Source organism: Schistocerca serialis, chromosome 1 (assembly GCF_023864345.2).
Source record: "Schistocerca serialis cubense isolate TAMUIC-IGC-003099 chromosome 1, iqSchSeri2.2, whole genome shotgun sequence".
In the NCBI taxonomy this organism is placed as follows: domain Eukaryota; kingdom Metazoa; phylum Arthropoda; class Insecta; order Orthoptera; family Acrididae; genus Schistocerca; species Schistocerca serialis.
The window spans coordinates 207859982-207874663 of NC_064638.1; the positions used below are offsets into that span (position 1 = coordinate 207859982).

A 14682-nucleotide genomic window follows, 5' to 3' on the forward strand; every position below is an offset into this window, starting at 1 on the left:
ATGCTTATTTCGTGAGATATTTGGTCCGGTCACTATCAATGGACCATCCTGTATATCTCTATCAGACAAAACATGCGTTCTGAAGGTACGCTATACTTTCGTTCTTATTCTAGAGTTATGGGCGGTGGTAAACAACGCAGGAATCAGCGACTGCGGCGAAGTTGATATCACACCGCTGGAGAAATTCCAGAAGGTGCTGGACGTAAACACGATGGGCGCCATAAGGGTCTCCAAGGCATTCCTGCCGCTCCTCAAGAAGTCCAAGGGCCGCCTCATCAACGTCAACAGTCCTTATGGTAAGTACAGCCATGGGAATCTTTTGGGGCAAGTTAGTCTTACCATCAGTGAAAAGAGAAATATGGCGACAAGGAAGGATGTAACAAGTAATCTGCTAAGAAAGAAGAAGGCTGTTTACCGCAGAAAATTTGTACATACATATAAAGTTGAGATGGTATCTTGCAGGAACTGGTGTTTTCAGTTTGTCAAAGCGTTTCCGACAAGACGAGTTTTAAGTGCCATAATCTAAAGTTGAAGCTTGAAGGAGGATCACGTAATTGGAAGCTATAGGCAATAAAATGCTGCCTATGAAACGTATAAACCGGACTACATGAGCTATTTTTGACCAAAACTAACTGCAACCCCAGAGTAAGAATCCCATAAATGATTGAAATTGATGTCAGGCGTTATTGTATTAGGAGTGTTACTGTTATTGGTACTTAGTACTTAGCGTCATTAGAGATGGAGAAAAAGACCGGATTATGAAAGAACTGCAAACGAAATCGGCAGTGTCCTTTTCAAAGGTACCTTTCCGGCATCCGCCGTTTGGACTAAGTAATCTGGGAAAAACACGGAAAACCTTAATCTTCATGTCCGTAAGTGTAGTAATTGTTCTTGTTGTTGTTGTTGTTGAGGTCTTCTGTCCTAAGACTGGTGTGATGCAGCACTCCAGGCTACTCTGTCTCGTGCAAGCCTCTTCATCTACTGCAAACCGCATTCATTTGAACTTGCTTACTGTACTCATCTGTTGGTCTCCCTCTGTAATTTGGGTCCTCCCACACTTTCCTTCAACATTAAATTGACAATCCCCTTATGTTTCAGAATGTGTCCTATCAACCGATCCCTGCTTTTAGGCAGGTTGTGCCACAAATTTCTTTGCTCCTCAGTTCTGTTCAGTTCCTTCTGATTAGTTACGCGATTTACCCACCTAATCTTTAGCACTCTTTTGTAACACCACAATTCAAAAGCTTCTTTCTCTTCTTGTCTGAACTGTTCATCGTCCAAGTCTCATTTCTGCACATGGATACATTCCACACAAATGCCTTCAAAAAAGAATTCCTAACATATTCGATGTTGACCAATTTATCTTCTTCAGAACATTTTTTTTCCCATTCGCATTCTACATTTTATATTTTCTCTACTTCGGTAATCATAAATTATTTTACTGCACAAATAGCAAAATTCATCTTCTACTTCTACTGTCTCGTTTCAAATCTAATACCCACAGCGTTGTCTGATTAATTTCGACTACATTCCATTACCCTTGTTTTGCTTTTACTGATGTTCCTCTTTAATCCTTCTTTAAATACACTGTCTATTACGTTCAACTGCACTTCCGAGTCCTTTTGCTACCTCTCACACAATTACAATGTCGTCAGCAAACCACAAAGTTCTTCCTTATCCAATTTCCTCCTCACTTTGCTTCAATGCTTGCCCAGTGTACATAAAAGTGCTATACAATCATTTGCTAACCCTATTTTAACCCTGATAACTTCAGAAATTTGAAGAGTGTATTCCAGTCAACGTGGTCATAAGCTTTATCCTAACATACAAATGCTATAAACATAAGTTTGCTTTTTCTTAAGCTACCTTCTAAGTTTGGTCTTTCAAATTCTTGTCGCAGTATGATATCTTCCGTCTCGTCGTCATCTACTTCCTCTTCCCTGTCCATAAAGCTGCCTTCAAATTAATTTCCCTTGTACGGCCTCTCTATGTATTCCTTCCACCTTTCAGCCTTCCCTTCTTTGCTTAGCGTACATTCATACAGCTGCTTCTCTTTTCTCCAAAGGCCTCTTTAATTTGACAATGGGCGGTATCTACTTGTACTTTCCCTTGTTATACAAGGTGTATCCTTACATTTGTCCCCCAGCCACTCCTGCTTAGCCGTTTTGTACTTCCCGTCAAACTCACTTTTAGATGCTACTGTTCCCTTCCGCCTGCTTCATTTACTGCGTTTTTATTTTCTCCTTTCATCAATTAAATTCAGTATATCCTTTGATGTCCAAGAATTTCTTCTAGTCTTGTCTTTCACTTATTTGATCCTGTGCTGCCTTCACTACTTCATATCTCAAAGGTACCCATTCGTTTTCTACTATATTCTTTTCCCCTTATCATTCAGTGCTCCTTTTGAAAATCTCAATCTATGGGCTTTCAATTTATTCAGGTCCCATTTCCTTAATTTCCTACCTTCTCACAAATTCAGCTATACTTACATGTAGTAAATGGTTAAATGTATGACGTTAAAGGACCTCTGAAGCTGTTCTCATATGTTGCTTTATAGATAGCGAAGTCACAGCAACGTAAAACTGTAAATAAATGCATAAAGAACTGAAGAAAATCTACTTGTGGTAAAGGTGGCAATTGACCCAATAGAAAACATAGGTATTGTGCATAAACGGGCGGAAAAACCGGTACTTATTCGATTACACAGCTGCCAATAAAACAATGGAAGCAGTAACAAGAGTAAAATACACTGACAGTTCAAAACATTATGACCACTGCCCACCGCCACGTTGGACGCCGCCAGGTGGTGTTGCGAGCACCTGACGCGATAACGAAAGTACACTACTGGCCATTAAAATTGCTACACCAAGAAGAAATGCAGATGATCAACGGGTATTTATTGGACAAATGTATTATACTAGAACTGACATGTGATTACATTTTCACGCAATTTTGGTGCAAAGATCCTGAGAAATCAGTACCCAGAACAACCACCTATGGTCGTAATAACGGCCTTGATACGCCTGGGCATTGAGTCAAAAAGAGCTTCAATCAAGTCTACAGATACAGCTGCCCATGCAGCTTCAACACGATACCACAGTTCATCAAGAGTACTGACTGGCGTATTGTGACGAGCCAGTTGCTCGGCCACCATTGACCAGACGTTTTCAATTGGTGAGAGATCTGGAGAATGTGCTGGCCGGGGCAGCAGCCGAACATTTTCTGTATCCAGAAAGGCCCGTACAGGACCTTCAGCCGGCCGAAGTGGCCGTGCGGTTAAAGGCGCTGCAGTCTGGAACCGCAAGACCGCTACGGTCCCAGGTTCGAATCCTGCCTCGGGCATGGATGTTTGTGGTGTCCTTAGGTTAGTTAGGTTTAACTAGTTCTAAGTTCTAGGGGACTAATGACCTCAGCAGTTGAGTCCCATAGTGCTCAGAGCCATTTGAACCAGGACCTTCAACCTGCGGTCGTGCATTATCCTGCTGAAGTGTAGGGTTTCGAAGGGATCGATTGAAGGGTAGAGCCACGGGTCGTAACACATCTGAAATGTAACGTCCACTGTTCAAAGTGCCGTCAATGCGAACAAGAGGTGACCGAGACGTTTAACCAATGGCAGCCCATACCATCACGCCACACTGGCGATGACGAATACACACTTCCAATGTGCGTTCACCGCGAAGTCTCCAAACACGGATGCGACCATCATGATGCTGTAAACAGAACCTGGAGTCATCCGAAAAAATGACGATTTGCCATTCGTGCACCCAGGTTCGTCGTTCAGTACACCATCGCAGGCACTCCTGTCTGCGACGCAGCGTCAAGGGTAATCGCAGCCATGGTCTCCGAGCTGATAGTCCATGCTGCTGCAAACGTCGTCGAACTGTTCGTGCAGATGGTTGTTGTCTTAAAAACATCCCCATCTGTTGATTCAGGGATCGAGACGTGGCTGCACGATCCCTTACAGCCATGCGGATAAGATGCCTGTCATCTCGACTGCTAGTGATACGAGGCCGTTGGGATCCAGCACGGCGTTCCATATTACCCTCCTGAACTCACCGATTCCATATTCTGCCAACAGTCATTGGATCTCGACCAACGCGAGCGGCAATGTCGCTATACGATAAACCGCAATCGCGATAGGCTACAATCCGACCTTTATCAAAGTCGGAAACGTGATGGTACGCATTTCTCCTCCTTACACGAGGCATCACAACAACGTTTCACCAGGATACGCCGGTCAACTGCTGTTTGTGTATGAGAAATCGGTTGGGAACTTTCCTAATGTCAGCACGTTGTAGGTGTCGCCACCAGCGCCAACCTTGTGTGAATGCTCTGAAAAGCTAATCATTTGCATATCACAGCATCTTCTTCCTGTCGGTTAAATTTCGCGTCTGTAGCACGTCATCTTCGTGGTCTAGCAATTTTAATGGCCAGTAGTGTACGTAAGTGGAGCGGAGACGGACGGAGGATCACCCTGGCGAACATATGGAGTGCAAGTGGGGAAATTCATTGAGATAAGCGACTTTGACAAAGGCAGATTTTTACTGCGTAAAGCCTGCAGTGCACATAGGTCTATCGAGATTCGACCGTCGATCAATGGAGACATGTTGGCAATTCGGGTGATTCACATTTTTGCTGCTCTAGGTCTCTGGTCGTCTCCACAAACACCGTCATCGAGGTGAATTGCGACTCGAAACGTACAGCGCGCCACGGACACTGGCTGATGGGAGGAGCATTATGCTGCGGGAGACATTCTACTGCGCTTACGTGGGACCTGTGATAGTAATCGAAGATCCGCTGAGAGCTGCGAACCACCTACATCCCTTCACGGTTGACATCTTCCTCGACGGCGATGTCTCTCAGCAGCGTAAATGACCATGTCTCAGAGCCAGAACCGTGCTACAGTGGTTTTAGGAGCATTATATTTAACTCGCATTGATGTCTCGGCGACCAGATTGGCCTGATGTAAATCCTACGAGACCCATCTGAGGCGCTATATGACGCTATTGCCGCATGCGCAAATTACCGGCCAGTTATTTACGTGAATTACATGACCTGTGCGTGTAAATCTAATAACACATTCGTCCACAAACCTACCAACAAAATGTCGGATGCCTGATACGCAGAATCAATGATGTATTTTGTTCCAAGGACGGTCAGACAAGCTATTAAGCAGGTGGTCATAATGTTTTGGCTCATCAGTGCATCTTAGACTAACTACACAGAGCGATCTAAGCCGATACATTGGAAGAATCTTGACGAATTTTAATTCACTCACGGAAGATCTAGCGTGCAGCATATTCACATTGCTCGTTAGTTTGAGACCCTTATATGTACAAGATATATAAATATACGGATTCAAACACATGCGGCGCATCTGGCCGCAATTTCGTTGACTAACAGCGAGAGCGGCCTGGAGATGATCGAAGCTCCGTGGTAGATATTGTAAAAAATTCGTTGTGCAGCACAGAGAAATTACCTTTTAAAAATCCGAAGGCGTACGTTTCAAGAAGGATCAGGAAGCTAGTGAATTATGTACGATGTGAAATTAGAGGCATTCGAGCTAACATGGAGGCTCATAGACAGTCTCGGATTCTGGGAAGTATTCGCGAATGGAAAAGGCAGAGGAAAATGATAGTGGTGTCACGAGACGTACCATGTGCCACACCATATGCCGCAAGATGGCTTGGAGAGAATAGAAGTAGATGTAGATAAATGCCGATAAGCATGTTGTTGTTGTTGATGTTGTGGTCTTGAGTCCTGAGACTGGTTTGATGCAGCTCTCCATGCTACTCTATCCTGTGCAAGCTTCTTCATCTCCCAGTACCTACTGCAACGTACATCCTTTTGAATCTGCTTAGTGTATTCTGCTCTTGGTCTCCCTCTACGATTTTTACCCTCCACGCTGCCCTCCAGTACTAAATTGGTGATCCCTTGATGCCTCAGAACATGTCCTACCAACCGATCCCTTCTTCTAGTCAAGTTGTGCCACAAACTCCTCTTCTCCCCAATTCTATTCAATACCTCCTCATTAGTTATGTGATCTACACATCTAATCTTCAGCATTCTTCTGTAGCACCACATTTCGAAAGCTTCTACTCTCTTCTTGTCCAAACTATTTATCGTCCATGTTTCATTTCCGTACATGGCTACACTCCATACAAATACTTTCAGAAACGACTTCCTGACACTTAAATCAATACTCGATGTTAACAAATTTCTCTTCTTCAGAAACGCTTTCCCTGCCATTGCCAGTCTACATTTTATATCCTCTCTACTTCGCCCATCATCAGTTATTTTGCTCCCCAAATAGCAAAATTTCCTTTACTACTTTAAGTGTCTCGTTTACTAATCTAATTCCCTCAGCATCACCCACCTTAATTCGACTACATTCCATTATCCTCATTTTGCTTTTGTTGATGTTCATTTTATACCTCCTTTCAAGACACTGTCCATTCCGTTCAACTGCTCTTCCAAGTCCTTTGCTGTCTCTGACAGAATTACAGTGTCATCGGCGAACCTCAAAGTTTTTATTTCTTCTCCATGGATTTTAAAACCTACTCCAAACTTTTATTTTGTATCCTTTACTGCTTGCTCAATATACAGATTGAATAGCATCGGCGCTACGGTCGCAGGTTCGAATCCTGCCTCGGGCATGGATGTGTGTGATGTCCGTAGGTTAGTTAGGTTTAAGTAGTTCTACGTTCTAGGGGACTGATGACCTCAGCCGTTAAGTCCCATAGTGCTCAGAGCCATTTGAACCATTTTTGAATAGCATCGGGGAGAGGCTACAACCCTGTCTCACTCCCTTCCCAACCAATGCTTCCCTTTCATGTCCCTCGACTCTTTATAACTGCCATCTGCTTTCTGACAAATTGTAAATATCCTTTAGCTCCCTGTATTTTACCCCTGCCACCTCCAGAATTTGAACGAGAGTAGTGCAGTCGACATTGTCAAAAGCTTTCTCTAAGTCTACTAATGCTAGAAACGTCGGTTTGCCTTTCCTTAATCTTTCTTCTAAGATAAGTCGTAGGGTCAGTATTGCCTCACGTGTTCCAACATTTCTACGGAATCCAAACTGATCTTCCCCGAGGTCGGCTTCTACCAGTTTTTCCATTCGTCTGTAAAGAATTCGCAATAGTATTTTGCATCTGTGACTTATTAAACTGATAGTTCGGTAATTTTCACATCTGTCAACACCTGCTTTTTTTGGGATTGGAATTATTATATTCTTCTTGAAGTCTGAGGGTATTTCGCCTGTCTCATACATCTTGCTCAACAGATGGTAGAGTTTTGTCAGGACTGGCTCTCCCAAGGCCGTCAGTAGTTCTAATGGAATATTGTCTACCCCTGGGGCCTTGTTTCGACTTAGGTCTTTCAGTGCTCTGTCAAACTCATCACGCAGTATCATATCTCCCATTTCATCTTCATCTACATCCTCTTCCATTTCCATAATATTGTCCTCAAGAACATCGCCCCTGCATAGACCCTCTATATATTCCTTCCACCTTTCTGCTTTCCCTTCTTTGCTTAGAACTGGGTTTCCATATGAGCTCTTGATATTCATGCAAGTGGTTCTCTTTCCTCCAAAGGTCTCTTCAATTTTCCTGTAGGCAGGATCTATCTTACCCCTCGTGAGATATGCCTCTACATCCTTACACTTGTGGCCTAGCCATCCCTGCTTAGCCATTTTGGATTTCCAGTCGATCTCATTTTTGAGACGTTTGTATTAAATTCAGTATCTCTTCTGTTACCCAAGGATTTCTACTAGCCCTCGTCTTTTTACCTACCTTATCCTCTGCTGCCTTCACTACTTCATCCCTCAGAGCTACCCATTCTTCTTCTACTGTACTTCTTTCCCCCATTTCTGTCAATTGTTCCCTTATGCTCTCCCTGAAACTCTGTACAACCTCTGGTTTAGTCAGTTTATCCAGGTCCCATCTCCTTAAATTCCCAGCTTTTTGCAGTTTCTTCAGTTTTAATCTACAGTTCATAACCAATAGAATGTGTTCAGAGTCCACATCTGCCCCTGGAAATGTCTTACAATTTTAAACCTCGTTGCTAAATCTCTGTCTTACCATTATATAATCTATCTGAAACCTTCTAGTGTCTCCAGGGTTCTTCCACGTATATAACCTTCTCTCATGATTCTTGAACCAAGTGTTAGCTATGATTAAGTTATGCTCCGTGCAAAATTCTACCAGACGGCTTCCTCTTTCATTTCTTAGCCCCAATCCATATTCACCTACTACGTTTCCTTCTCTTCCTTTTCCTACAGTCGAATTCCAGTCACTTATGACTATTAAATTTTCGTCTCCCTTCACTACCTGAATAATTTCTTTTATCTCATCATACATTTCATCAATTTCTTCATCATCTGCAGAGCTAGTTGGCATATAAACTTGTACTATTGTAATAGGCGTGGGCTTCGTGTCTATCTTGGCCTCAATAATGCGTTTGTAAGTAGGCTGTTTAGGTTTTTATATTGGTTACGCCACGTAACGCTCTGTATGAAAATCACTGGCTGTGCTGTGTGTAGTCTGTGGCTGGGTGGCATTGTTGTAATATTCCCTATTGTAGTGTTGGACAGCTGGATGTTAACAGCGCGTAGCGTTGCGCAGTTGGAGGTGAGCCGCCAGCAGTGGTGGATGTGGGGAAGTCAGATGGCGGATTTTTGAGAATAGATAATCTGGAGGTGTGTCCATCACAAAAAGTACATTTGTAAGAATGGATGTCATGAACTGCTATATACACTCCTGGAAATGGAAAAAAGAACACATTGACACCGGTGTGTCAGACCCACCATACTTGCTCCGGACACTGCGAGAGGGCTGTACAAGCAATGATCACACGCACGGCACAGCGGACACACCAGGAACCGCGGTGTGGGCCGTCGAATGGCGCTAGCTGCGCAGCATTTGTGCACCGCCGCCGTCAGTGTCAGCCAGTTTGCCGTGGCATACGGAGCTCCATAGCAGTCTTTAACGCTGGTAGCATGCCGTGACAGCGTGGACGTGAACCGTATGTGCAGTTGACGGACTTTGAGCGAGGGCGTATAGTGGGCATGCGGGAGGCCGGGTGGACGTACCGCCGAATTGCTCAACACGTGGGGCGTGAGGTCTCCACAGTACATCGATGTTGTCGCCAGTGGTCGGCGGAAGATGCACGTGCCCGTCGACCTGGGACCGGACCGCAGCGACGCACGGATGCACGCCATGACCGTAGGATCCTACGCAGTGCCGTAGGGGACCGCACCGCCACTTCCCAGCAAATTAGGGACACTGTTGCTCCTGGGGTATCGGCGAGGACCATTCGCAACCGTCTCCATGAAGCTGGGCTACGGTCCCGCACACCGTTAGGCCGTCTTCCGCTCACGCCCCAACATCGTGCAGCCCGCCTCCAGTGGTATCGCGACAGGCGTGAATGGAGGGACGAATGGAGACGTGTCGTCTTCAGCGATGAGAGTCGCTTCTGCCTTGGTGCCAATGATGGTCGTATGCGTGTTTGGCGCCGTGCAGGTGAGCGCCACAATCAGGACTGCATACGACCGAGGCACACAGGGCCAACACCCGGCATCATGGTGTGGGAAGCGATCTCCTACACTGGCCGTACACCACTGGTGATCGTCGAGGGGACACTGAATAGTGCACGGTACATCCAAACCGTCATCGAACCCATCGTTCTACCATTCCTAGACCGGCAAGGGAACTTGCTCTTCCAACAGGACAATGCACGTCCGCATGTATCCCGAGCCACCCAACGTGCTCTAGAAGGTGTAAGTCAACTACCCTGGCCAGCAAGATCTCCGGATCTGTCCGCCATTGAGCATGTTTGGGACTGGATGAAGCGTCGTCTCACGCTGTCTGCACGTCCAGCACGAACGCTGGTCCAACTGAGGCGCCAGGTGGAAATGGCATGGCAAGCCGTTCCACAGGACTACGTTCAGCATCTCTACGATCGTCTCCATGGGAGAATAGCAGCCTGCATTGCTGCGAAAGGTGGATATACACTGTACTAGTGCCGACATTGTGCATGCTCTGTTGCCTGTGTCTATGTGCCTGTGGTTCTGTCAGTGTGATCATGTGATGTATCTGACCCCAGGAATGTGTCAATAAAGTTTCCCCCTCCTGGGACAATGAATTCACGGTGTTCTTATTTCAATTTCCAGGAGTGTATATTATGACTATTAAGGTAAATACATTATTTGTTCTCTATTAAAATCTTTCATTTGCTAACTATGCCTATCAGTAGTTAGTGCCTTCCGTAGTTTGAATCTTTTATTTAGCTGGCAGTAGTGGAGCTCGCTGTATTGCAGTAGTTCGAGTAACGAAGATTTTTGTGAGGTAAGTGATTCATGAAAGGTATAGGTTAATGTTAGTCAAGGCCATTCTTTTGTAGGGATTACTGAAAGTCAGATTGCGTTGCGCTAAAAAAATATTGTGTGTCAGTTTAACCACAGTTATGTATAAATTTTTCTAAGGGGACGTTTCACGTTCACTATGCTGTTTGTAATAGCTTACCCGCACTCCTATTTTTTTACTCATTATTAAACCTACTCCTGCATTGCCCCTATTTGATTTTGTATTTATAACCCTGTATTCACCTGACCAAAAGTCTTGTTCCTCCTGCCACCGAGCTTCACTAATTCCCACTATATCTAACTTTAACCTATCCATTTCCCTTTTTAAATTTTCTAACCTACCTGCCCGATTAAGGGATCTGACATTCCACGCTCCGATCCGTAGAACGCCAGTTTGCTTTTTCCTGATAACGACGTCCTCTTGAGTAGTCCCCGCCTGGAGATCCGAATGTGGGACTATTTTACCACAGGAATATTTTACCCAAGAGGACGCCACCATCATTTAATCATACAGTAAAGCTGCATGCCCTCGGGAAAAATTACGGCTGTAGTTTCCCCTTGCTTTCAACCGTTCGCAGTACCACAACAGCAAGGCTGTTTTGGTTAGTGTTACAGGGCCGGATCAGTCAATCATCCAGACTGTTGCCCCTGCAACTGCTGAAAAGGCTGCTGCCCCTCTTCAGGAACCACACGTTTGTCTGGACTCTCAACAGATACCCCACCATTGTGGCTGCTCCTACGGTACGGCCATCTGTATCGCTGAGGCACGCAAGCCTCCCCACCAACGGCAAGGTCCATGGTTCATGGGGGGGGAGGGCGGCTGATAAGCATAATCGTTCGTAATTTGATATTAATATGCACAACGGTATCACGACAAGGAAGGAGGAGTTGTGTGACTCCACTTCCAACGATAACGAGATATCTTTTAAGACTTCAAAATCTGAGGTACATGATGTCACAAGGAGGTGAACGAATTCTAAGAGGTTGCAGGGAACAGAGGAAGCAAGCTCCGCCCGTCGACTCCCAGTGCGTTGGACACTGGCGGATGAGGTGCAGTGAGGCAGTGTGAGGGGAATACGTCCCGCTTACGTCATGCAGTGCTGGCACTACACTTACACTGACAACTCAGCTTATGCGCCAAGAAGCGTTTAGGAGTGCCATCTACTGGTCGTTGTACGCCTACACATTACATACAACACAACAGAGGAGTTTCTGTTGAGAGGCCAGACAAACGTGTGGTTCCAGAAGAGGGGCAGCAGCCTTTTCAGTAGCTACAGGGGCAACAGTCTGGATGATTAACTGATCTGGCCTTGTAAATCAACCAAAACTGCCTCGCTTTTGCTCGTACTGCGAACGGCTGAAAGCAAGGGGAAACTACAGCCGTAATTTTTCCCGAGGGCGTGCAGCTCTACTGATGATAGCATCCGCTTGGCTAAAATATTCCGGAGGTAAAATCGTCCCTCATTCGGATCTCCGGGCGGGGACTAAACAGGACAACGTCGTCATCGGGAGAAACAAAACTGGCGTTCTACGGATCGGAGCGTGGAATGTCAGATCCCTTTATCGTGCAGGTAGGTTAGAAAATTTAAAAACGGAAATGAATAGGTTAAAGTTAGATATAGTGGCAATTAGTGAAGTTCGCTGGCAGGAGGAACAGAACTCCTAATCAGGTGAATACAAGGTTATACATACGAAATTAGATGGGGATAATGCAGGAGTAGGTTCAATAATGAGTAAAAAACTAGGAACGCATATAAGCTATTACGAACAGCATAGTGGTTGCATTATTTATTTATTTATTTATATAACCTGATCAGATTAGGGCCATCAGGCCCTCTCTTACATCGGACCAGTGTTCCACACATGCAGCATTTCACACGTCAGAGTTAGATCATGACAATAGTTTAAATAAGAAAATTAGGTTACTCTAGTGACAATATGAATAAAGAGTAATGACTAAGACCTAACAAAGTAAATACTGGCAGTATTTTTACAAAAGGTGCTATTCATACAAATTTTGATAAAAGCAGTAGTAATAACAGTAAAAAGAATCAAATAATAATGATAAACATGAGAAAAATTGGCAATAGTAATTAAGATTTGTGCAGATGTACATTAATATCGCCGGCCGGAGTGGCCGTGCAGTTCTAGGCGCTACAGTCTGGAGCCGAGGGACCGCTACGGTCGCAGGTTCGAATCCTGTCTCGGGCATGGATGTGTGTGATGTCCTTAGGTTAGTTAGGTTTAATTAGTTCTAAGTTCTAGGCGACTGATGACCTTAGATGTTAAGTCGCATAGTGCTCAGAGCCATTTGAACCATTTGAACATTAATATCTTGGTGTGTAAAGTAGATGTTTACTAGTATAGCGAGTTTTGGGGACGGGAAATTTAAGGAGGGAGAAAGAGGGAAGTCCTGAGGTGAAGTGCATTCATGTACAGAGGAAGACATTACTGTTGTTTAAGTAGATAAGTCATTGATTGTTTTTTGAAGCCGGACATGTTTTTAAGTTCTCTAACATATCGAGGGACGTTATTCCAGAGTTGGGTTCCCGCTACTGTAAAGGACTTGCAGAAGGTGACTGAGCAATGCAGTGGAACAGAGAGGATTTTATTATGATGGGGATGTGTGTTTCTGTCATGTTGTTCCGACATAAGCGTTAAGGACGAGGAGAGATATGAGAGACAGTGTACATTTATAAGGCACTAGATGAGACAGTGTATGGAAATCTCTGCGTTTGTCTGCACGCAGCCAGGACAAATGTGATCAAAAAGTCGAACGTCAAAGATACATCGGATGCAGGCATTCATAACCAGTTCCAGACGTCGCGAATTTTCCTGAGAGAGGCCTTGTAGGATTATATCGCTGTAGTCAATGATTGGGAATATAAGCGTTTGTGCTAATTTCTTTTTCAGATCGAAAGGGAAGAGTTTTTTATATTTTTGTAGGATATGAAGGGATGCTGATGCTTTTTTGCACACTGCAGTTACGTGCTCTGTCCAATTTAGATTTTCATATATTATTATTCCCAAACTCTTTGCTGAGGGAGAGAAGTTAATATTTGTTCCATTTAGGATAAGAGATGGTACGGATTCCCGATGTTTTGGGCTGATGAGCTTAGAGTTACCAACAAGTACCGCTTGGGTTTTAGATGGGTTTAGTTTTAGTCCTATGTCCTGTGCCCATTTTGATAGTGCATCGAGGTCAGTATTGAAATTTTCAATAGCTTTCTATAGATTGCTTGGTTTCGCACTTACATACAACTGAAGGTCATCAGCATACATATGATACTTGCAATAGGTCAGAACCGATGACACATCATTGAGGACCTAATACTGAGCCTTGGGGAACGCCTGACACTACCTGCCGCCATTTCGATTTTATATTCCCGGACAGGACGCATTACTGACGAGACGTCATGTATGAGCGAAACCATTGCACTGCACTTGGTGAGAAATTTAGACTTCTAAGTTTGGCTAGTAAGATGTCGAAGTCGACAGTATCAAATGATTTGCTGAAATCTAAGAAGCAATTGATAGTCGTTTCTTGTCTATCCATGGCAAGTTTCAGGTCATCTGTCGCCTTTATCAGTGCGGATGTTGTGCTTCGATGTTTACAGAAACCTGATTGGTATTCGTCTAGTAGGTTGGTGAGCTGGTCATGGACTATATATTCTAAGGCTTTTGATAGTGCAGGAAGAAGGCAGATGGGGCGGTAGTCAGAGGGTGCTGTGGCGATGTCCTTTTTAGGCAGTGGCTTAATTTGTCCCAGTTTCCAGGCCTCAGGGAAAACCCTTGTGATCCATGAATCATTGAAAATGTCTGTTATAGAGGGCAGTAGTTGATCAATAATAAGTTTTATCATCTGGATAGTGATGCCATCATGTCCAGTAGGTGCTGATCTAAACCGCATTATGGCTTTCTTGACAGCATTGAAAAGTGACGTGCAGTAGATAGAATTTTTCTTTACTACAGTCGTTCATCCCCATGAATTAATCAATTATTCAATTTTTTTCGGTTCAATTGGGTTGTAGGTAATGTGAAGAATCGCTTTAGCTTTTCAGCTGGGACCATGGGATTTTCTGCAGCTTTTATCTTGCCTAAACCGAAAATACAGAGATTTTTCCACAGGATAGCTGGTCTACATCTATTGTCAGCTAATGCACGAGCTTGCCTGAGCTTAGCGTTTCTCACCGCTTGACTGACTATGTTTCGTTTCTGCTTGTATACAGTATGGTTTTCATGTGTAGGGTGTATCTTGTATGCTCGATGTGCGGCGTCTCTGAGATTCATGAGCTGTTTTAGTTCATCAGTCAGCCAAGGTG

General features: G+C 44.4%; 1 protein-coding gene across 1 annotated transcript in view; it reads left to right on the forward strand.

The window, feature by feature from the left end:
- Positions 1–14682, forward strand: part of LOC126465865 (estradiol 17-beta-dehydrogenase 2-like) — a 192592-nt gene that overhangs the window by 88269 nt on the left and 89641 nt on the right. Inside the window, exon 4 of the mRNA XM_050096340.1 lies at positions 114–296. Coding sequence (XP_049952297.1) covers positions 114–296 — 183 coding nt within the window. The remainder of the gene's footprint in view (positions 1–113; positions 297–14682) is intronic.